At 30.0% G+C, this 23,278-nt stretch overlaps 2 protein-coding genes across 2 annotated transcripts; one reads left to right on the top strand and one right to left on the bottom strand.

Moving 5' to 3' along the window:
• Window positions 1-709: 709 nt before the first annotated feature.
• On the bottom strand, window positions 710-11,808 carry LOC108758132 (glutamate receptor ionotropic, delta-2). Its single transcript, XM_018502932.1, has 9 exons — window positions 11,616-11,808; window positions 9,335-9,519; window positions 7,957-8,144; window positions 6,585-6,983; window positions 5,761-5,931; window positions 4,318-4,544; window positions 2,906-3,108; window positions 2,150-2,415; window positions 710-1,391 (listed from the first exon to the last, which is right to left on the bottom strand). Exons 1-9 carry the CDS (start codon window positions 11,806-11,808, stop codon window positions 797-799), a joined length of 2,427 nt encoding a protein of 808 aa, XP_018358434.1. The 3' UTR covers window positions 710-796.
• Window positions 11,809-12,020: 212 nt separating this feature from the next.
• Window positions 12,021-22,031, top strand: LOC108758073 (acyl-CoA desaturase). The gene is made up of 6 exons (XM_018502852.1): window positions 12,021-12,180; window positions 20,002-20,308; window positions 20,722-20,852; window positions 20,928-21,133; window positions 21,470-21,655; window positions 21,767-22,031. The coding sequence occupies exons 2-6, from the start codon at window positions 20,050-20,052 to the stop codon at window positions 22,029-22,031; spliced, it is 1,047 nt and encodes a 348-aa protein (XP_018358354.1). The 5' UTR covers window positions 12,021-12,180; window positions 20,002-20,049.
• Window positions 22,032-23,278: the final 1,247 nt, after the last annotated feature.

The raw sequence follows: 23,278 nt of genomic DNA, 5'->3' as shown, positions 1-23,278 counted from the left end.
CGATAACATAAAAAACATAAATAAGAAGGAGTATACAACCACATATGCAAGGTATTTTTCGCACCAGTCATATATTTAAAATTAATTACATGTAAATGTTTCGGTCAAGGCGTGACCACCCTCAGTATATAATAGAGTGCAAATGTTAAATACTAAACTAGCACGTTAGGAAATTCCTAATGTGCTATTTTAGTATTTAACATTTGCAATCTATTGTATTATATTAATGATGGTCACGTCTTGACCGAAACGTTTACACGTAATTAATTTTAAATATATGATTTGTGCGAAAAATATCTTGTATATGTGGTTGTATGCTCATTCTTATTTATGTTTTATTTTTAATTATATAAAAAATATTATCTATCAAATAATATTATATACACTTAATATGCTACTATTTGATATAATAATTTTATTATGATTAATAATAATTTTATGATTTGAATAAAAGCAAACATTTAACTAAACTTAAGTCTATAAGCACAATACGATGTATATTGTGAACTGTAGAATTGTCTAAAATAACACTTTGACAGAAAAAACAGAAAGCAGAAAAGCAAACTTTAATCAGAATTTGCGCTGACTCGCAGAAAAGCAAAAACTGCAAGAAAGCAGAAACTGTCGATTACCAGCGCAAGTCCTGATTAGCCTGCTTTTCTGCTTTCTGCTTTCTGCTTTTCTGTCAAGACGTGAATTCTTCCTAATACATTGTCATAGTTATCCAAAATATTTTTACAATTAAATAGCGAAAAAATGTCACACTGAAAAAATGTTTGGGTCAACAAAACGGGGTTTAATTGTAAAACGGAAAGACTCGAATGTTTTCCACATTCGGTGGGATTCTTTTGATTGACTTTATCTTCTTCTTGGGCAAGCTCGAGAAAGAAGACCAGGATGTTCTTTTAGGACCTGTTGATCTCCGCCGTACTTTCAAAGGTTCCAAATCTCTCGGTTCTTCTGGAGAAACGTCACGTTCTTGAAAACCGACAAACGACTGCACTTGACGAGCATGATCTTGTAACATGGTCATATAAGGGAGATCATAGCCGCGTAACTTGCCAGTTGGAGTAGCAACGAGATGAGGATGGTCGTTGGGACGATTGTGACCACCATCGTGATGATGATGAAAGTGGAGGTGTGATATCAGATTGTGCTTACGTATACCGCGCACAACAGTTTCCTGCATCTGCCTTCGCTTATTCCATATTCTTTCGAAGATGCCAATAGAAATCGCAATAACCATACCTGCTACCAGCAGGAAGAAAGCAGAGTAGACGTCGGCGAGCCTCGCGCTATGGAAGTCCGCCGACGCTGCGCACCGCGGCATCGTCGGCAACATCCGTTCTTGTATCTTGTCCAGGACGCCGCGTTCGTAGATTCGCAATATACTGCAAATAAAATAATACAAATTACAAACGAGATGCCAATTTATTAGCTGACTCGCGTTAAAAAATTACTTTCTCTAAACATATTTTTCTATAATACATTAATAATACATTCTATAATACGTTAATATATTAATGTATTATAGAATTTATGTATTATAAATCGTAGCGAGTCTCTCTCTAATTGCTCTGAGAATGATTAATAACATCGCATGTATATGAACCTGTTCCGATCAGAAAGTATAATATGTGGCGTCATTAATCGTTTTCAGAGCGATCTAATTTGCTGCTAATAAAACATGCTAATAAAACATGTTATAGTATACTATGATTTCGATGATTGACCAATGACTCCACTAACCAATTAGCTTAAAAATATTAGCTGAGGCGTTTTTTCGTTATCCAACCAGAAGCGACCTCAGCTAAGACTATCTTCGTCTTTAGAGGTCAGAAGACGAAGATAACCATAGCCATATGGTTGCTTCTGGTTGCATAACGAAAAAACGCGGTTCAATTTATTTTTTACCTTTTCCTAGTTCTATAAGAATTAGAAAAAGATGAAGAATAAGTTACACCGAAATTAAAGTTGATTTACATTAATGGAAACGCACATTAGTGATTTTAATTATTTACATTGATGTACATACATACATAGTAGAAATTCTACAATGTTAATTATAATATTAATTTTAATGCTCATTTTATGCTAATGTTAATTCCATCATGCTAATGTGTTACATAAATTCGACAACTTTGCATACTTGAGATTAATGATCTTCCTATACGGACAACTTTTGGCCATAGGAAGAGCGACGACTGTAAGTGTTTGTGGAAGCATCAATTCTTTCAAGGTGCATCGTTCCTGTATGAAGGTTGTTTTGAGGGCTCGCCGAGCAAGAGTCGCGCTGACGAAGAATCCGTATCTTTCTTTGACAGCTTTCATAAGGCCGGTCCTCGTTTCCAGACGAGATTCGCGATTGTTAAACGCTTTTATGTACAACTGACGAAGATTGCTGTCGTTCGCATTCTGAAAGATAATATGCGATAGCACTAAGTAACTCCGGCAAACAGCAATTAAATAACTACGTATAACTGCCTGAAATAATTATAAAATTCTCCTAGCGGTACAGTACTGTAAGAAAGATGATTGAAAGAAAAGTTTTTCAAAACGTCGTATTGTAGATATATCTTCACAATATTTCTTATCAATATTGCATAGGTTTAATGGTATAAAAAATTAATCTTTTGATGCCACTTGTAGTGGTGGCATATACCCAAGGTTTTTTATTTTGCTATGTTATAACGTTTTTATTAATTAAAACATGTATGTTCGCTTGTTATTGTTAGATTCTTTAATGTCGGGTGTTTTAATTAAAAAAGTTGTTATTACATATTGATTTTTATGGTACCGTTATGTAATATCTATGTAGTAGATACGTAACAAAATGATATCAAAGAGTTCATATGACAAAATGCAATAAGAAAAATAATGACAATATAAATAACATTGATATTACCCTTATGTATGTATCGTCGGCAGCACTGTATCCTAGCTTGAAATTATTAAAGAGAAGATCGGTGATAGATTTGATTCCAGTTGCCTGCACCGATAGTATGGATGTAATGAAGCCAGCATAGGCGTTATATATCACGAGGGAGAATATTAAACTGGATAACAATAGAGTCTTTCCTGACGGGCTTCGAGGTGTCCAGGGCGATCCTACAAATTCCATGCAGCTGTTTAGTAATGAATTTTACACACATTACGCACATAATTATGCAAAGCCGAGACTAGATATTTCGATGACCGAGGCATAAAAAAATGCGTTCCTCAGTAACAAAAAAATATTTCTTTTACGGTATGTAAAATATAATAAAAATAATATTACTTAATATTAATTTAATATAAACATATATAATAACAAGTACTTATATACATTACAAACATACAAATTACGATCCGTATTCACACTTTTATGATGTAGCATTAAAATTTAGCGTATAGTTCACGTTATGTATATGTATTATAAAATTTCAGCATAAAAGCGTGTAGAATTTTAGCGTGTTTATTGATAAAAACATGGACCTACGTGCACATGTGTGTTACAAAACAAATTATATAATTATATATAAAACATTTTTTTCCCGGGTTGTATATTATACATATTTAATATTTATATATATTTATTATTTAATACATAACACGAGAGTTCAATAGTGAGTGATTATAGCTGTCGGTAATAATGAATGAATGAAAATGTAGAAATACTGCAATTTTTGCGCCCACTGAAATTTTATGAGGCCATTAATTACGTGCTTTGTTCACATTCTCGACTCTGTAATTATATATTATTTAAATATATTATTTTCTGTCTTGATTACGATTTTATTAAAAACATTTTTTTTTGTTTTTTTTTGCTTTTTATCTTTAGAACTACGGTGTTCATTCTCAAACGATCTTCCAATCGCTTGATGGGTTCTGTCGTCCCTCTGAAAAAATACTTCTTTTATTACTTCTTTTTATTATTATGAAAACAATCATCGACATACCTGAGTTTGTGAATTTTTACTGTTTTTCGATTAATTTATAATTTTTGTATTACGCTCACATCTGAGGAGGACTCAAGCCTCAAATAGAGAGCCGAAACTAGTAATGTTTTCGACGAGATCAAATTATTGTATTTAATATATATATATGTTTAAATTGCTTCTAGAATCTTTGTTTCATTATTGATTATTTTTAATTTTAAATACATGTAAATAATGATATGATCTTTTGAACTTCTTCACAAATTGCCTCTTGAAGGCCTTATTCTTCGTTTTTGTATTTTATATTATTTAAATTAGTGTTGTATGTAAAAGAGATGATAACAATGCGAAATGATAATCTATTATTATAACAGCATAGCTACTCTAAAAAAAAATAAACCTTGCATGCACATGATACTCAAGCACCAAAGTGCAGATTCCCCTATCTCGACGTGTTTTTCATCTTCATCATGTAACATTGTTTTAGCAGCATAAATAACTGTCGCCATCGCGATAAACATGATGAGATATGTTCCAGCGACACAGCCGAGTAATCGATTATCGAACGGTTGCAAAAATATATCCCTCATCGTGCCGGTTTCTAACGGATGATAATAAATATTTCTCCTGTGTAAAATATTATCTTACATTACCATGTAGAAGAAAAAATAGTTATATTTAGGAAATTTTAAATAATTAACAACACAATAATTAAACGGCTTCATCCACGTACACAAACTAAATTTAGTGCAGGATCATACAATAATCCATATTTATTATAATTTATAATACAACCAAACGTTTCGGTCTGTCATCAGACCATTCTCAATAGTGTTACATACAATTCATTAAAAATTTTGCAATAAATTTGAATTTTTACAGACCACAATCACTCAAGATGTCATTATACATATCGCTGTCAACAATAATTAAGATGTAATTTTCAAAGTATCATGATTTTCGTCAACTGCATAAACCATGGAAAACATAGTATGTCATATCGGTTAAAATGATTTTCATCCTCAGCTTCACATGACAACAAGTATGCTCTAACCATTAAAAAATTGTTATTCTAAATTACATTTTTATATTCTATTTTAAATTAATCATTATACAACTACTTACATTATAAGTGTGATTAATAATTATATACTCCTTAGTAATAATCTTTTTTCATCATAATAACTCGACGCACTATTACCATTACAAATTACATCTTAATTATTGTTGACAGCGATATGTATAATGACATCTTGAGTGATTGTGGTCTATAAAAATTCAAATTTATTGCGAAATTTTTAATGAATTGTATGTAACACTATTGAGAATGGTCTGATGACAGACCAAAACGTTTGGTTGTATTATAAATTATAATAAATATGGATTATTGTATGATCCTGCACTAAATTCAGTTTGTGTACGTGGATGAAGCCGTTTAATTATTGTGTTGTTGGTATTGATCTACGGTCGATAAGTATTCTTATTTTAAATAATTAGAAGAGTTTTTGTGCTATATTTTTCAAACATTTTAATTTTTTGTACTACGCTCTTCACTTCACATTATTCAAACAAAAACACAGATATTAATTTTAAAAAACTGATTTTGAATGTTTAAAATATTACTTTGCATTAATTTAAATAACGTAAAATGCAAATGTAAATTCTTAGTATTTACATTTAAAGCAAACTTTTTTATTTCATCTCATAATGTATATTAATACTGAAGTAATGATATGATTATGTGGAATGTATAATGTGCACAAATTAGTATTTTCTCGTCTAGTTTTACTCATTAATTTTCACTTCTTTGAAGTTATATTTATTAAAATATTTTTATACCGACATGTAACGTATCAAAGGATGACTAAATGTCATTTCCGTCCAACGCTCTTCGTCATTCGCCGTTATATATCCTAAACCGATGTCGACGGTGCCAGTTACAACATCACCGAGAAGATGGCTCCATTCTTTATTAGCTAACGTACCTAGCTTTTCGTGCGGCACCAGCTCGATGCTATAAAAATCCAAAATAAGTCATATTCATTTCTAGCTTTTTCTTTGTAATACATTTTTCAGAATCATTTTATTTTTATTTCTTTCCAAAGATTTATTTTATTTTTTGTGGAAACATTTTTTATAGAATTTTTATTATTTTATATGTAACATGCGTATGTGTGTATTCTGAGAAATCTAATTTTTGAGGTAACTTTCTCAAGGATTAAGGGACATGCTTTACAATATATACACAGAAAAAAGACTGTTCTTAAATCAACCATAATATATAAGCAAAAATAATCTTGCTTCAAAGATATCAATCTTGATTTGATTAAATTTGTTTTGACGCAAGTATTATTTTGCACTTAATTCATGACTTGTTCAATTAAAAATCTTATATCAATACAAATTAAATCAAGATTGATATCTTTGAAGCAAGATTATAATATTTTTGCTTATATATGAATATATTATGGTTGATTTAAGAATAATCTTTTTATCTGTGTATGAATTGTTGATTGGCGTTGCCAAGACATCCGTAATTGAGTATTTATCATTTTAAAAAGTAAATTGCTGCATTAATGACACTATTTTTATGTCAATTTGTGTATGTGACTTTAATGTCGTAGTAAATGCATCCAATTAAATTTGGTACAGAGGATGATTTTTAACCTGGCATTCACACTATTGGTGACAATGGTAGCAAAGTCCAAAAGGGGTGCAATATCGTTGGCAGTGGCCTCTGATTCGATAATGTCTGTCTGCCCATCGCTGGTTCCGTTCAATACTCCAAAGACAATGGGAAGACCGTTGAAATCGCTTCTGAATTTCACGCTCATCGGCAGTTTGAGAGTGTGAGATTCTGGATTCCAGAAACCGAGATAGCGGACAATTAGACTCGTATTGTCGGAGTGACGTATTTTGTAGATGTGCATCAAGTAGAACGACACTGTGCGATTCTCCTCAGTGGTATAGCTCAAATTGGTCGTGGCGTTTTCGACGTTACGTCGTTCCGGTGGCGGTCCCGTGAATTCAAAGCGATCGCCATATCGCTGAAGGGACTGACAAATTCTGTGGAAAAAGGCTCCCTATTTCTGTATCTAATTTAGATTATTACTATCTTCATCACGGTTGCCACCCTTCGACTAGCATTCTGCTGGAAACTGATAACTCTTCAATTAAAGATTCCATTATCCTGCCAGAGATTGACAACTACTATTAAAATTGTCGGAACTCCAACTTTCTTGTAGTGCTTTTTCTAAGAGGCTTTCTACAATAAGCCATTATCTAAATTTTAATTTATAAGTCATAAAAATCAACCAATCATAGTGAGAAGAATAATCAACTATAATTGATTAATTTCTTACAGCTCACGACTTAAAGTTTAGATAATGGCTTATTGTAAAAAGCCTGTAAAAAAGATCGTTAGACATGACTCTCCCGGAGATCGATTATTATGACTATATTGTAGTGCCTTTCCTGAAAAGAAGTCATCAAACTTGTTCTTTCTGCCTTGTGCTTTTAGTGATATTATTCTAAAAACAGGAAAAAAATTGACGAGTGCACTTAATAAAGGGTCACCAAAATTTTGTATGATTAAAAAGAGTTGGAAATTTGGTCAAAAAGCTGAAGTCTCTCATCGAAAACCCATAAAGGTGGCAACCACAATCTTGATAACATAGAAATTAAACAACGCGCAATCTTATAAAAATATTCTATTTCTTTATTTTAATTTTCATTTTTTTATCTTTATATTTCTATTTTACATCTCTATTTCTGTTCGACAAATGAAAATAAGAGACTTTATATTTGTCAAGTTCATTAGTAGGATTATGTATTTAAATTAATGGAACTTCATATATGTAAAGATAAATGGTTCTTTTAAGCGTCATGTACAATATAAAAAACAAATGTCTTATTTTATTAATCTTTGTTAAACGTCTTATTTTATCAATTCTTTGAATAAGTTTTACTTCTATCCTTTAAAGTATGTACGATTATGATAATAACATTTTCATTCCATTCTCAAAATATGCAACCTTACTTATCTCGATATTTTTGAGCATATATCCAAGCGGCAGCGTCATTTTGTAGTGGCGAGGTAGCTACGATCACGTCGCTGTCGATGCCGACATTTAGATGTCGAAGAACGGTGTCGATGGTGAAATCATTTTTTCTTGTGGTCACCATAAGCCAGGAGATATAATAGTTGAACAAGAATTTCTGGGAGGCCTGTCGAAATATTCACTTTAACCAGAAATTCTGTTTGCTTCCACCAAATTTGCATAAACAAAGCATATTTTGTTATTCAACCGAAATTGTTTTTTCCGTGTATGTAAGCTTTAAAATATACTTTTAAAATTTATTTAATTTAATTGAAAAATAAGTCATGCGAGTGTGCCGAAAGTATGAGGAAGAAATCACATTTTTTATAAAATTTGCAATTGATTTTTGGCAGAAAAATTGTGTATTACTACTGTATGTACATATAATTAAAAGAAAGAAAATAAAAAAATAGGCGATTATTGATTATTATTCGCAAAGTAATTATTGTAATAAAAAAGAAAAATTTGTTGGAATTGATTAATTTTCTTATATGATAAAGTAGAGATACGATCTATAATTATCGAATTGTTATCTTCATACGGTATACTGAAGTCTATTACGAATTAGGAAAATAAGAATTCCCGCGAGACCCTTCTTTGATAACATAACACGCGATATATTTTCTTGCAGTATTTAGAAAGTTAAAAGAACATTATACAGGGTAATTCGCTTAATTTGAAGACCTTGAATAGTTTACTTATTTTTGATAATATGTAAAAATATTTCAGATAAAAGTGGAACGATTTGGTGCTGGAAACATATTTTAGTTATGTTGTTTTTTTTTAGATGGAGGCCATCCTTAGATATGAAGCTCACCCCACTTTTTTAGATGTAATTATATTTATTATATGATTTTATTTACATAATATAATTCCTCTAATTATTCTACATGTAAAAGTATTAAGGTAGAGATATGGAAAAATTGAGATAGGTTTTGAATTATTTTATACTTTATTCTGACACATATATATTGATATTAAATATCTCATAAACTATAAATTGTTTGATAATCGTACCTTAATACTTTTATGCACCGAATAATGAATTTAATCAAGTAGGGTAAAAAAAACACACAAATTGCTTACTTAAAAAACTATGCATCTCATAATTAATGCAACTATAATTATTGTAATAAGCAAGAAACTATGCATTTTCTTTACACTAATTGATTCAGTTCATTATTCGTGAAGTAAATATTGCTTCTTGTTGGCTTTATTTCTTGAATATTGCTTCTTATTGGCCTTATTTATCTCTACATATTAATTTAATTTAAATTTGTGATTTTATATTTCTTTTCTCAGAAATTGAAATCATACCACTTGGATAATATTATCAGGTGATGTTAGATTGAGTCCATCCAAGAGGACGATCGAGCCGACGCGATGTGTTTTAATCGTAAGAGCATCCGGTACTTTCGGGTTCGTTGCTGATTGTAGAGACACACTGATGCCCTTTTCACCGAAGCACTCGATCAACGGCCGAGCATAATTAAGAGCACAACCTGCATTCGTTTTAGTAAATGTACATCTAGTAAATGTACTGTAAATGTACTCTCGATGTTCGATTAAATTTTATAATTCCAGTGCATTTCTTATAAATTATTTTTTAATATAACGGAAATTTTGTCAGAGTACCTTTTTGTTTATATTTTCTTTAAAAATAGTTCTTTTATAAATAAATTTTTCGAGTTAAAACTTTCTTTTTATTATGTGTATATCAGCAAAATTATAAAATATATTAATTTACGAGATAAAAGGAGCTATTATAAATTCGCTTTAGTTAGTTAGAAATAAATTCAATAATAATCTGCATAGCATTTTAGATTTCAGATAAGTAGCAGATACATAAAATTTCTAATGTTATATAACAGATACGTAGCAATGCATATGAATCATGTATTAGATATATACGGGAAGGCTCCGATTGCACACATTGCACGTTGCACACATGCGTCGCTAATTGACCAATTTAAAAATAAAATATTCTCATTGGTAAAACAGTGAAAAATTACTAGGCACCAGCTGATATGAGTGGTGTGTGCAATCGGGATTGTAGGCAAACGGGATCCTCCCATTAGATACATGTTTAATACCGATGAATGTCCGGTCTATAGATACGTTCCAGGTAGCAAGCTGTCGTTATTTTGACGTCGATAGTTAATCATTTTAAATTATTGACGTCATGTGAACTATTTAAGATATAATAATGACGTCATCTTTTTGACCAATTAATGACGACATTTGTTTATGATGTCGAATAAATGGCCAATTGTCGACATATTAGTAACATTATTAGTGATCAATTAATAACGTCATACATTTATTCCATTAATAATACGAAAATAATATGATGTATTTTTTATGTCAGTTTATGACTTTGTGCGAGTGATATAAGAAATATAAGAATTCATGTCATTTTTACGATGTTTAGACGTCAAGGAGCTTATTATGATTCTTAAAATGTAGTGGAAATTACAAAAGTAATTGAATTTACTTTAATTTAGAGAGAAAGAATATTTATAACTTCAACACCTAGCAAATTTGATCATTTTTGTAATTTTTACTTCGTCTCAGGAACCGTATACCTAGATTCGTCATAAGAATGACTAATTAATGACGTTAAATGACGACACCTTGCTACTTAGGATAATTTACATTACATATCAAATACATATGACATTATACATATATGCGATATATATTTATTAAATGTAAATTATGTATCTAATACGTATCTTTAATAATGCAAATACGCGTTTAAAATACGCGTACGTTTTATAACCTATAAAAAAATCTGATATGCATTAATTGTACAGCAATTTAAGCAATTACATTCAACTGTATAGAAATTAAAATATGTTATAAAATAAAAACTTACTTTTGACTTACTATTTAATTTAATTTAAATTATTTTTTACTATTTAACCTAAATTCGTTTTACACGAAATTGTTTCGATCAGCATTTCCAAGCTTGACCGAAATAAGCCTTTATTTCTTGACTGTTGTGTATTCACATCGTGGTCTAATATGATACTTTAATATTATTAAATTTGTTTGTTCTTATAAATTCAGATAATAACTACGCACATAGAAACGCACATCAAAATTGTGCGTTTGTGATTTTTTTAAATATTTATAATGCTACTATGGTACACTATTTTATGACATATTATTACAATCTATTAAATATGCATCAATTATGTGTTTAATATATAAGATGTCTCACAATGAATATACAAGGTGTCCCATAATTCGTGATCGAAATTTTAATACATTAGGATTTGTCTTATCTTTAAGTCAGAAATATGTTATTAAAATATCGGTCATGAATTGTGGACATATACACCTTGTATATTCGCATGCATTTAAATATTTACAGTATATCTGCTATATATTACATACGTACTTCGATTTGAATATTTTGCATCCATTGCTTTAATTACGTATTTAATACATTATATTTTATATGAAATGAAACATTCAATGTAAACAACATAGATATTTATTTAATATATATATCATTTGCAACGAAAGATGCGGGAAATTTGCAAGGAATTGTTCTTCTTCCTTTCAATTTAGCTAATTTGAAAACACTTACTAAACGGACTGATATTATCGAAGACCACAACTTGATCCCAAGATCGCCATTCCGCATATTCCAGTAACAATTGTAGCGTCAACGGCGATGTGAAAATACAAGGTTCGGCGACAACGTGAATCGCCATTAACATCACCAGCAACAACTTTGCTTCTCCAACATCAATTTTGATTCTGCGCGTAATTGGCAACATTACATAAATCTAAAAACGTTGATAGGGATATTATTTTATAAAATCAAGAAATTGAGAGGTCGTTCTTTGTCGTATTGGTTTTGATAACTATAAAAATGATGATTCACGATTCGTTATTATTGGACTTCAATGTTACAATACATCGAGAGACGATTTTGACAGAACTGTATTGCTAGTTAATTTACTACTGATAACAAGCGATTTCACAAGAATGTAAGCATTGCATACAGCTATCGTGAAATGTCAGCTCTTGTTAAGGCTTGTCAAATCCTTAATTCATCGTTCGACTGCCACGTCAATGTACGAACGTCGACAACATAATGAATCTTTAATGGCGAGAGAGGAATAAGAAATTTTGACGTTAATAGCTAGGTGTGTCGATGGAAAAAAAATAGATAGAGAGGATTTAAGAGCTTCTATAAAAAATTCGATTCCAAACGAAAAATCTTTAGACAGTTTTTAACTGTCGACTATACAACAATTTTATATTCTAATTTTGACTTCAAGACGATATTTTATTTTATTGTTATAACTTTTTTATTTATGTTTATATTTAGTCACATATGTGTGTTTTGATATAGTTTTTTATTGCTTTCTTTGCGATGCTTCTGCAATTTAATTCTTAATTTTTTGTCTATTAATCTTTTATTAATTTTTAATTATTTAATTATTTATTAAACAACTAATAAATTTTCTTGATGTAAGTTTGAAAGTGGAAGAGGGTCAGATAAAATTTGACAATTATAAGAAACTTACGAATTCGAGACGTTATTTTAATTACAAATCTAACCACCCAATAGAATATAAAAGAAGAGAAATCGGTCAGCTAGATAGAATTCTTTTTCTGTCACATCCAGAATCACAATAAAAATATTGAATCTATGATCAACGTTTTACTCTCTAATGGTTACCCGCTGGACATAATTTTCTCTACAATTAATAATAGAATAAAAATGTTATCGAGGAAAAAGAATGTATATGTAAATGACACTATTAATAATAATGATTCTAATGATAACAATAATATAAAAAAATACTTTACAATACCATATATAAACGAAATCTCTGAAAAATTTAAAACTATTGTGGAGAAGAATAACTTTAAAGTAAGGTATAAACCTATGAATACCTTGAATTCGGTTATTAAATTAGATAAAGATAAATTAGAGAAAATGGAGCAATGTGACGTTGTATATAAAATAAGCTGTCTCGATTGTGACTCTTCGTATGCTGGTCAAACAAAAAGGAAAGTTAAAACGAGGATAAAAGAACATATGGCTAATATTAGAAAATTAAAAGATTCGCGTACTGTAATATCAGAACATCAGCTTGAATATGGTCACAAATTTAACTGGGAGAATATTCAAATATTAGATACAGAACCATTTTTCCATAAGAGACTTACGTCTGAAATGATATTTATAAAAAAACAAATTAATGGTATAAACAAACAAAATGATATTGAACAATTATCAGAGGCATACTTTTCTCTACTTAATATTACTTCTCCCACATAACTCTTGATGTACCTTCTCTATTGTCTTCTCTACGTTTAATTGTTTATAAAGCGTCTGTTATGATTAGAGGGGAACATAATGTCTTCACTAGTTGAATTGTGATATTTATATATACACATATCTATAAATATACACAATTCAAAGGAGTTATCCACGTCTTGAGAATATTATTGGAAGTTCATTGTAACACAGATATTATATTATTTATTGTTCTTTAAATTAAATTATTATAATCAATCAATAACATTCATGTTATTAGAATCAGGAAACTTTGTGTGTAATAATTAAAGACGAATCGTGGATGATCTCATTAAGCGTAATATTAACAAATTCTTCTGGAGCATAAGACGAAACAAAATTTGGACTACTTACACTTTTTATTTAATTCTCCTGAGAAAATTTATTTAGTTTAAATGAGCGTTTTGGTGTGATTAATTTTATAAGATAAAACGTCTATTAAATTCAAAATTGCGTGTTTTTCGAATATATGTATATACGTAGGGAAAAATATTTTAATGCTGAAGATGGTCTAATTTAAGACCAAAACGTTTATTTAAGTGAAGTCAATTGAAATATTAATGTAATTCGATTGAAATATAAAATAATAGCGGCTAACATCTTGCATTGTGGTTTATGCCTTTCAAATAATTCTCTGTTTTTAATTATTTATTAATTTGATTCTTTTGACTTCTGTGCTTGCACTGTAACATTTAAGTTTATCTACTCAACCTTGATATTGTTGAAAGACTTTATGTAGTTGTAATGTTCTGTTACTTTTTGACAATTATGACCGCAGCACAGACTTTTGCATAACGCATAACGCATAGTGCATAAGCGAATCAACTAATAAGAAGCTTTCCTTTCCTCCCATTCTGTAGAAAAGAAGAATTTCGATTTGTTAATTTCCTCTATGCACTATGCATTATGCGTTATGCAAGAGTGTGCGCTGCAGTCTTTATTCGACACTAAATCATTATTCATTACCATAACTCGCTTTGTTTTTTACTCGTTTCTTAGGTCAAAATTAAATGTTTACCTTGATCTTTAATCTGATTTTATCTTGTACGAACTTGACTTTTTTTACAATAATCTTCAATATCGCGCGTCATAACTTTTTGCAAAAATCATATTTTAAGCAGTCATCTTGGTGCTTGATTATTTAGCTTTTAAACAAGCCTATGCATATTTATTGGTATATTATGCACAATAAGCAATGCAAAAATATGAATAAAAATATGCATAATTTTTGCGAGCTATTCTGAATTAGTATGTTACATCCCGACAAAATTCTCTCTTTCGTTATTATAAATATATGATTCATACCTTATTTTTATTTTATCTCTAGGTTAATATTGCGTGGTCTTGATATTTCGTCCCTATTTTATCTTTATTTCGAAACCGAAAATTCTGTTTCTCTTTTATAGGGGGGTATATATTTTTCTTTATTTAAACATTCAAACCAACAGATAGATCATTATGTACCTTTATGAGTCACACAGATTATCTACTCTAAAGAATGTATAAGAATATTCTACGATCCTTTTTAAAGAAGCATTTCTATTAAATAATAAATAAAAGCGTATATTAACAGTCTATTAGTGACAATGTATGTTATATTTGTGTTTAATAATTAAGCAATTAATAACAAAATAGAAATCTTCCTGAATGCGAGGACGAATATCTTTTTCTTCCTTTTTTCTTTTTTCTTCTAATAAAATTAAACTAATTTTAGATATATAATTTAGAATGTAATAGATTCGCCTCGCATAAGGATGTTAGTTAAGGAAAACCGAATTTTTATTATAAATTAAAACTCTCAACTATTAAGATTAAACCTGTAGAGTGGGGAGTAGGGCTTACGCGGAGCCGTGCTACCTTATCTTAAGGAACCAAGCGCAAGTATAGGTTCTACCAAATTTTGAGGAGTGTTGATTGGTCCTGAAAGAACACTCCCACATTCATTTCCAAAATATAAAAGGAGCTCTCAAAAGCAGTCGAGACGCAGTTAATTCAGTTTAGTTTAGTTACATACGCAGTTAATTCTATTCTTCAATTCAGTTCAGTTCAAGACAGTTATTCTTTTATACATTCAATTCAATTCAGTTCAAGACAGTTAATTCTTTTATTCAGTTTAGTATTTTATTTCATTCTTACATACAGTTTTGGTCAGAAATCAACTTGATCAAAGTGAGAACTATCCTCGCGCTTCCTCAGAAATACACTCCATATTTTCCTTTTTATTGTTCTGTTTCACTCTTATATTTTTCTTTTTATTATTAAACGAAAATATTATATACATCAAATCGCTGGAACCTAAATCTCTGCTCTGCGTCTCACTCAATTACATATATTCAAGTACATATATATGAGTATCCGAGGGATTGTTGCGACTGTCGCTGCCAATAGCGTGGCCCCCGTCTTATAGCATTCTCAGGATATTCATAACTATCTTATATCCAGAAGACTGTTACGATTGTCGCTGCCAATAGCGTGGCCCCCGTCTTACAGCAATTCTTTTGGATATTAATAATTTTGCATTATTTCCATGCCTACTAAAGGCGGACGAAGACAGCGAGAGAAGAGATTAAGGTTTCAAATAAAATCAGCTCTCATTTCAAATCACGATCCTTTCCCATATTTCGAAAAACTAGCGCACTTATTAAATCAAAGCAAACCAGTAGATTCACCCCGCGAACGCGTATATACTCTCAACCGATTAAAGATCAATCTTACGTTCCCAAATTATAAGAACATCCGAAAAGCCGATCCACGTAGATTCGCCTATAAGCTTCGTAACCTTTTTGGCACCGGATTCAAAATTACCCTACCGAAAAACCATCCAATACTTCCCAGTGAACATTATTAACCGCACAACCTAATCTCCGATCCCCGAGTAAACTGCTTAAATGCATTGACTCAAAATACGGAGAAAATCTCAATAAAATTACGTAATATAGTAATAGAAAATTAATTAGCAATTTAAGAAATAAAAAAATACTAATAAAGAGATTTCTAATAAAAAATACTAATAAAAAAGACATGCCGAAAACATAATCTATAAATATACACTACCGTTGAAAAGTTTCCTGACATGGAACTTAAAATTGCATAATATTCAGGTCATTGTAATTCGGTAAAAAATCATCGCAGATAAAAAAAAATAAAAAAGCATTTTAAAGCTTGAAATTTATATTTTAGCATACTTTTGACTGCTTTTCAAAAAAATTTGGTCTTTATAGTTCTGTATCTTAATAAATATCACGTTGTTGTATTTCTTAAAATTACGTACATTTAACATACATTAATGTGCTAAATAACTAACAGTGAAATTTGGTAAAAAATCATCACAAAAAATTTTAACTTCTTAATTCTGTAAAATTAAATTTAAAAACGATCAGAAGCTTGTTAAAGCTTCGAGCTTCAAAATACTTCTTTAATTTTTTACGACGGTATTTCACCGAATTTTAATTTGGTTGGTTGTGAGCTATGAGGTTCAGCTTCAATGACGCGTAATTCAGTCAAGAAAAATCATAAGAAATTTTTTAAAAAAGCATTTCGGAAATAAATTTTTATACTGTTTTTAAAAAATATTGAACTTTTTGAAAAAACTTTTTATCGAACTGCGCACTGTTGAATGTACGTAATTTTAAGAAATAAAACAACATGATATTTATTAAGATATAGAACTGTAAAGACTAAATCTATAAATATACACAAGGTTTGTATGAAAACAATACTAATTTTAAAAATTAATAAAAAATAAATTTATAATTTAATATTACTAATTTGTAGTAAAGACAATCAATTAAATAAATTTAAATATATAATAGACAAGGGGTTTTTTAATTTTATAAGACAGAATTTCGGTTTCCACACATGCCTTTTACTTCAAACTTTTATAAAATTATCCAGACGAAATATTTTAGTTAGGATTAGAATCAGATTTCTAAAGGCATATATGTAAACGTGTAAATCCATGTAATTGTAAAATTTATATCTGCGTTAGTTAATATCAATTAGTATGCGTCTCTTTTGTTAAACGTTCTTAAGTAACAATTTTAATTCGTTATTAGAATTTATTTATCTTGCATTAAAAATGACCTTGTGTAAGGTTGAAACGTCTGTTATGTAATTTTAAGAACTATTAAATGATAGCAACTAATAACCCGCTATTGCTCTTAGCCTCTTGTCTATTATATATTTGAATTTATTTAATTGAGTGTTTTTACTATAAATTTATTTATGTAATTTTATTGTTTTATGTATATAAATTTAAATAAATATAATTTTTATTAACATTGCTTTTTTATTTTTCGGAAATTCAAGATTTGTCTATATCTAAGTGTGTATAATAGTGAAGGTATGAATTATTCTATTAATCAACTTACCAATCTACTGTGACACTTACTCAACTTGAAGATCTGGAATCGTCCTTGTCGTGTGCGTTGAAAAATATTATTATAAAACTGTTGAAGATGGCTCAAAATTGAACCAAAACGTTATTAATTTTAATTGTATCAATCATTTTATTTTACTTATCGCGAAGACTGCGTTTGATACTTACTACTGCTTGTTTCTAATTACTGTTTTTTAAATTTGGGAGTCTTATTAATTCTTTGACAGATTATTCCATAATGTTAATATTAGCTTTTCTTTTTAACTATACTTTTTGTATATTATACATAATTTATTAAACATTATATTAAATAATTTTTTATAGTGATCTCTAATCACGATTCATGTAGTGTGTACTATTATGTGACCGAATACGTACTGAGTATTAATTTCTTTTGGAAAGCCATATCAATTCATAATCTTCGAAGATAAATAGGAATAGATAAGCCTTCGTACCTAAATATCTTCAAATCATTTTAATCAGCCGCCCATTCGCCATTAACAGTGGTCTCATAGGAAAAGAAGAATAACCAAAATAGGAATATTAAAATTTGTACATAATTCATTAACAAGAAAAGAAAGGCTTGTAGAATACTTTATCTTTATTGTACACAGTTTTTGAATAGATCAAGTTTCATCATGTCAAATTCAAATATTAAATAAATTTTGATTTATATTAAAAGGTATATTTTACATAGGATACAAAAATTAAAAAATTCTATAAATATTGTCCTTTTCGTATTAATAAAAGAAAATTTCAATTTTGTAACAATAATGCAGCGGTCATTACACAGCGGTATCTATTTGTAGAACATTGTTATCTAATTCGCAATAAAGGCAAAGCACTAAATGGGCTATCGAGCAAAAATTTGTTAATTCAAACAGGTTATTTACTTTAAATATACTTCAACTAAATAATCACTATGAACTAAACGTATTTAGTCAAGTTAACAATTATTTTTTTCAGTGTATACACATTTGCACAAATGCTGCGTTTTCTTTTACTATTTTATTTATATTTTTAGGGAGCAATAGGTGACTAAAAATATCGTACAAAATTGAAATTTTAAAAAGTTATTCTAAATTTGCATTAAATAATTCTTTGAATTTCTGATTCAGTCATACTGATTGTATCAACTATCAAAATCCAATACCAGAAAGATATTGTTTTCGTTTGCAATATTGCACATAAAATGTAAATTTTTAAAAAGAAGTCAAATATAATATATACTATTTCAAAATAATGGTTATAAATATATATATATAATATATATATACTATAATATTTTAAAATATAAATTCTCTATATACAACACAGCAATTTTGCCTCATTGCTCTATCAACTTAAGTACGTAATTACGGTATAAAATAATTAAAAAACCTAATTGTTCCTCTTGTATGTGAAACTAATCGTGATTTTTTATTATAATTTACAATAATTATAGAAATAAGTGTTTTGCGTATATTATTAATATAACAATACAATATTATATTGTTAAGATGCTAATAATAAGAGCGTATTAGGTTACTGTATCCTCATATAATTACTTGCATTAATTAGCACAAATGCGCATTCAAGTGTTTTAAATGGAGTAATGTGCTGACAGTACAATTTATAAAATTGCATAGGATTGCAACCTGAGAAAGCAATTCAGTTGCCATGATTCGCATATATAATTAAGAACTACCGATTAAAGTCGGATAAACGGTATGAGTGTTTTGTCTTTATTGCGAATTAGATAAAAATATTTTACAAATAGATACAATTTTCTTATAAAATCTGTGTGTGTTTATTTAAAATGTGCAAATTGTTATATAAATATAAATATTTCCCACGAATTGTATAAATGTGTTAAAAAAGAAGATATAAATATTTAAGCCTTTTCTTTTTAAATTAGAATTTTACTTGCTAATGTGTGATATTAGAAAGTAAAATTCTAAATTTATTGTAAATTTATAATTAGTTATTTCAATAAGCAACAATAATTGCTTGATTGGTAATTTATGGATAATTGCTACAATAATTAATTTATTAAAAATATTAATTATATTGTAAGTACAAACAAACCGTCATTTGGGCAGTTTGAAAGGATAGAATACATTTTATAAAAAATTATGAATGTAGAAGAACAAATTATTTTGGATACTATATTTTATTAACGAGAATTACAATGTATCATTCTTTATTTTGTATGAACAATGAATTTAATCGTAATTTAATCAATTTTTTATTGGTGAAAATCAAAAATGATAACCTGCTATTTAATTAATTAGTTAATAGCGTGAAGCAGATTTTGTGGATTCTCGATCCAGTAATCCGAAAATAAAGATGGCGCCAAATATTTTAAGCATAGATTCAAAAATACTTACGGAAAAAAATTTTCAAAAAGAGGAATCTTCGATTATTGAAAAGACAATAGATGATGAAAATGACATGCAAACCAGAAGCGAGAGTTATATAAGAACTGAAGGCTTCAAGACGGAGCTGAAATGGATGAACATCGTACCTATTAGTTTTCTCCACTTATGCTTCGTATATGTCTTTTTTACTTTTAAAATTTTCGAAAATCTGAAGACGACCGCTTGGAGTAAGTATTCTTTGTAAAATTCTTTTGTTAATTTAATTCTTTGACTTTATAGAAAAACTACATAATAAAAAAGTAAAATTTAATCTGTTAATGATTTAATTAAAATCGATTGCATGTTTATAAAAAACGCCATAGTCGTTTTTAACGCTTTCTGACATCAACGACAGCTGATTGAAAGCCAATTGATTAGACTTACGCGATTAAAGAGAGCACGCAATAGAAGCTTAACAATAGATCAGTAAATTGCTGTTTAAAATTTCTCATTTCTATTGTACAATATCGATTGTGTCATAAATTATCTTGAATTGTCAAATCAATGCTACTTACATAGTGCTCTTAAGAAATACGGATTATTATTCACAATTTTAAAGCATTTCTAATGTTCTAATTGCGCCGACTTTTTTTGTTTCAAGTATATGGCATGATTTTAATAGGAGGAATAGGCGTCACTGCCGGTGCTCATCGTTTATGGACCCATAAAGCTTATAAGGCAAAATGGCAGCTTAAAATCATACTTGTCATTTTTTATGCTACAACAGGCATGGTAGATAAACGTTTATAATTACGTTTTATGCGTTGTAAGACGGAAGAATTTTTCTTTACAATTGTATTCTTTTAGAATGACATTTTCGAATGGGTGCGAGATCATCGAGTGCACCACAAATATACGGATACGGATGCGGATCCACATAATAGTAACCGAGGATTTTTTTTCTCTCATGTGGGTTGGTTGATGATGAAGAAACATCCAGATGTGATTCGAAAGGGTCGTGATGTCGATATGAGTGATATATTGGCTGATCCTATTGTTGTATTCAGTGTCAAGTAAGTTTGTGCAAAGAATTAATTATGCGAAGTGATTTTACCCCGGAAAAGACAAAAGAAAAGAAGAACGTTACAAAAAAGCTAGCCTTTTCTGTGATTGTGCAAAATCGACATCATTTCTTACAGTTTTTGAGGCGCGAAATTCGATGCTGTTAGCTAAAATTTCGTCAAATAACAAAGACACAGAAGTTGAGTCAAAAGTGTATTTATTATTCCAATTTCTTTCTCAATTTTAGAATCTTCTCTAAAAAGTTTTTTTACCGAAATTTTTTTATGCAATACATATAAAAATGTAATAAAAATTATATATCGTAATTTATTTCTGTTTTTTTGCAGATATTTCTTGGTATTAAAATTTATCTTCGCTTTTCTGCTTCCGGTAATGTTGCCTGTGTATGGATGGAATGAGACTTGGTATAGAGCTTTCGTGTCACAGATTATTCTTCGTTATGTTCTCCTTTTAAATTTCATATGGTGCGTCAATAGTGTGGCTCATATTTGGGGCTCAAGGCCGTATGATGCGTAAGCATATAATTAATATCAAAATTATTTTCATATATAAATTTAATCAAAAGAAATCTAATGCTTTCGCTATCACCCAAGAATAATTTTATTTCATTTTTTAAATGGCAGGCACATAAATCCGACGAATAATCAATGGATTAACTTTATTACGGTCGGTGAAGGATTGCACAATTATCATCATGTCTTTCCGTGGGACTATAGGACTTCCGAGTTATACAATTCTATAACTACAGATTTCATCAATTTTTTTGCAAAAATCGGGTGGGCGTATGATCTCAAAGAATCGTCGCAGGAGCTCGTGAAGATCATCGCGATGAAAAAGGGTGATGGAAGCCATCCTTTATGGAATGCTATGCCATATCCAACTAGTTGAATTGAATAATAAAAGTAGTAGAAAGTTATCTTGCGATAGAGTTTTTTTTAGATTAGTTAACGACAAATGGATGCAATTAAAATAATTTATGTGTTTGTTAATATAATAATATAGACATAAGGTCTTATTTATTTTTTTAGACTGTAACACTTCTTTAATATTTGATAATACTGTACGACAAATTTAAACTTTTTTTCTAAACCACAAATCGGATCATGTGATTTTTATAGATTTTTTTAGTCGTTGAAAACAAATTTGTAAATAAAATTGCTCTATTACGTCATGTTTTTTAGATATTTTATTTCAAAAAAATGCCATTTTTTTGACACCTTTAGGTTTAACCCTTTGGCCTACAACCACGAGTGAGACTCGTGGTAAGGAATTTGGTAAGTGAGACTCGTGGTAAGGAGTCTGACTCGTGCTTATTGTTTATGGATCAAATTACTAGTACGGTACATCACTAGGAGCTCCCTGCAAAGTCTACGGGATGAGAAATCGCGGACATAGTAGATTCTGAAGAAATATTCTGTACATCACAGAACGCGTCTCGAATATCTTGACGACGTATTCAACATACGTTTGCGATATTGTTCTAACGTTGTCAGAACGTAGATGGCTGTCTGGGAAGTGACGACTCCCAACCTTGAACCGTACTCTAAGCGGGTATGGGTTCCATCCTTCATAAAATTTTCCGTCCGAGCGAGCGTCTGCAGCGCTGCGAGGACGTCCTATCATTGGTCGCCGTGCAGCTCACGCCGAGCTCCGGCCGTCTTTCGAACGGGGCGTAAAGACTCACATCAAGTTCCCCGCCGTTCAACCCTCTCACCTTCCCTCGTCGCTCGTCAACGGAACCTTTTTCGGTATCCGTCCGCCGACCACTCGAGGGTGACTAGAGCATCTTGATAGAGTAAACTAGACGCAGGCATATACTCTAGTCTGTATAGCGGAGAATCGAACGCGCACTCCGCGTCCGGCGAATTTTAAAAACCGGACGTGACAGCTTTTTATGCTCTTTAATATTGAATTGTTTTTATTAGTAAAGCCTTATTTTACAATTTTAAGATAATTAATTCGGACTGAAGTGAACAAACATCCGCCTCGGCCATCTTGAAAAACATGGTATTACATCTATAAAAACTACAGAATAAATTTAACCCTTACCATACCATCTACAATTTGGTGCCTCATCCATACCATCAAGGGTCACTTCAAATCTCTTCGTTTTTTCACCTCTTCAAAATAATAAA

Source organism: Trachymyrmex cornetzi, unplaced genomic scaffold (assembly GCF_001594075.2).
Source record: "Trachymyrmex cornetzi isolate Tcor2-1 unplaced genomic scaffold, Tcor1.1 scaffold1017, whole genome shotgun sequence".
Lineage (NCBI taxonomy): Eukaryota > Metazoa > Arthropoda > Insecta > Hymenoptera > Formicidae > Trachymyrmex > Trachymyrmex cornetzi.
Note: the sequence above shows the minus strand (reverse complement) of the source record. Positions and strands in the feature narration are given on the sequence as shown.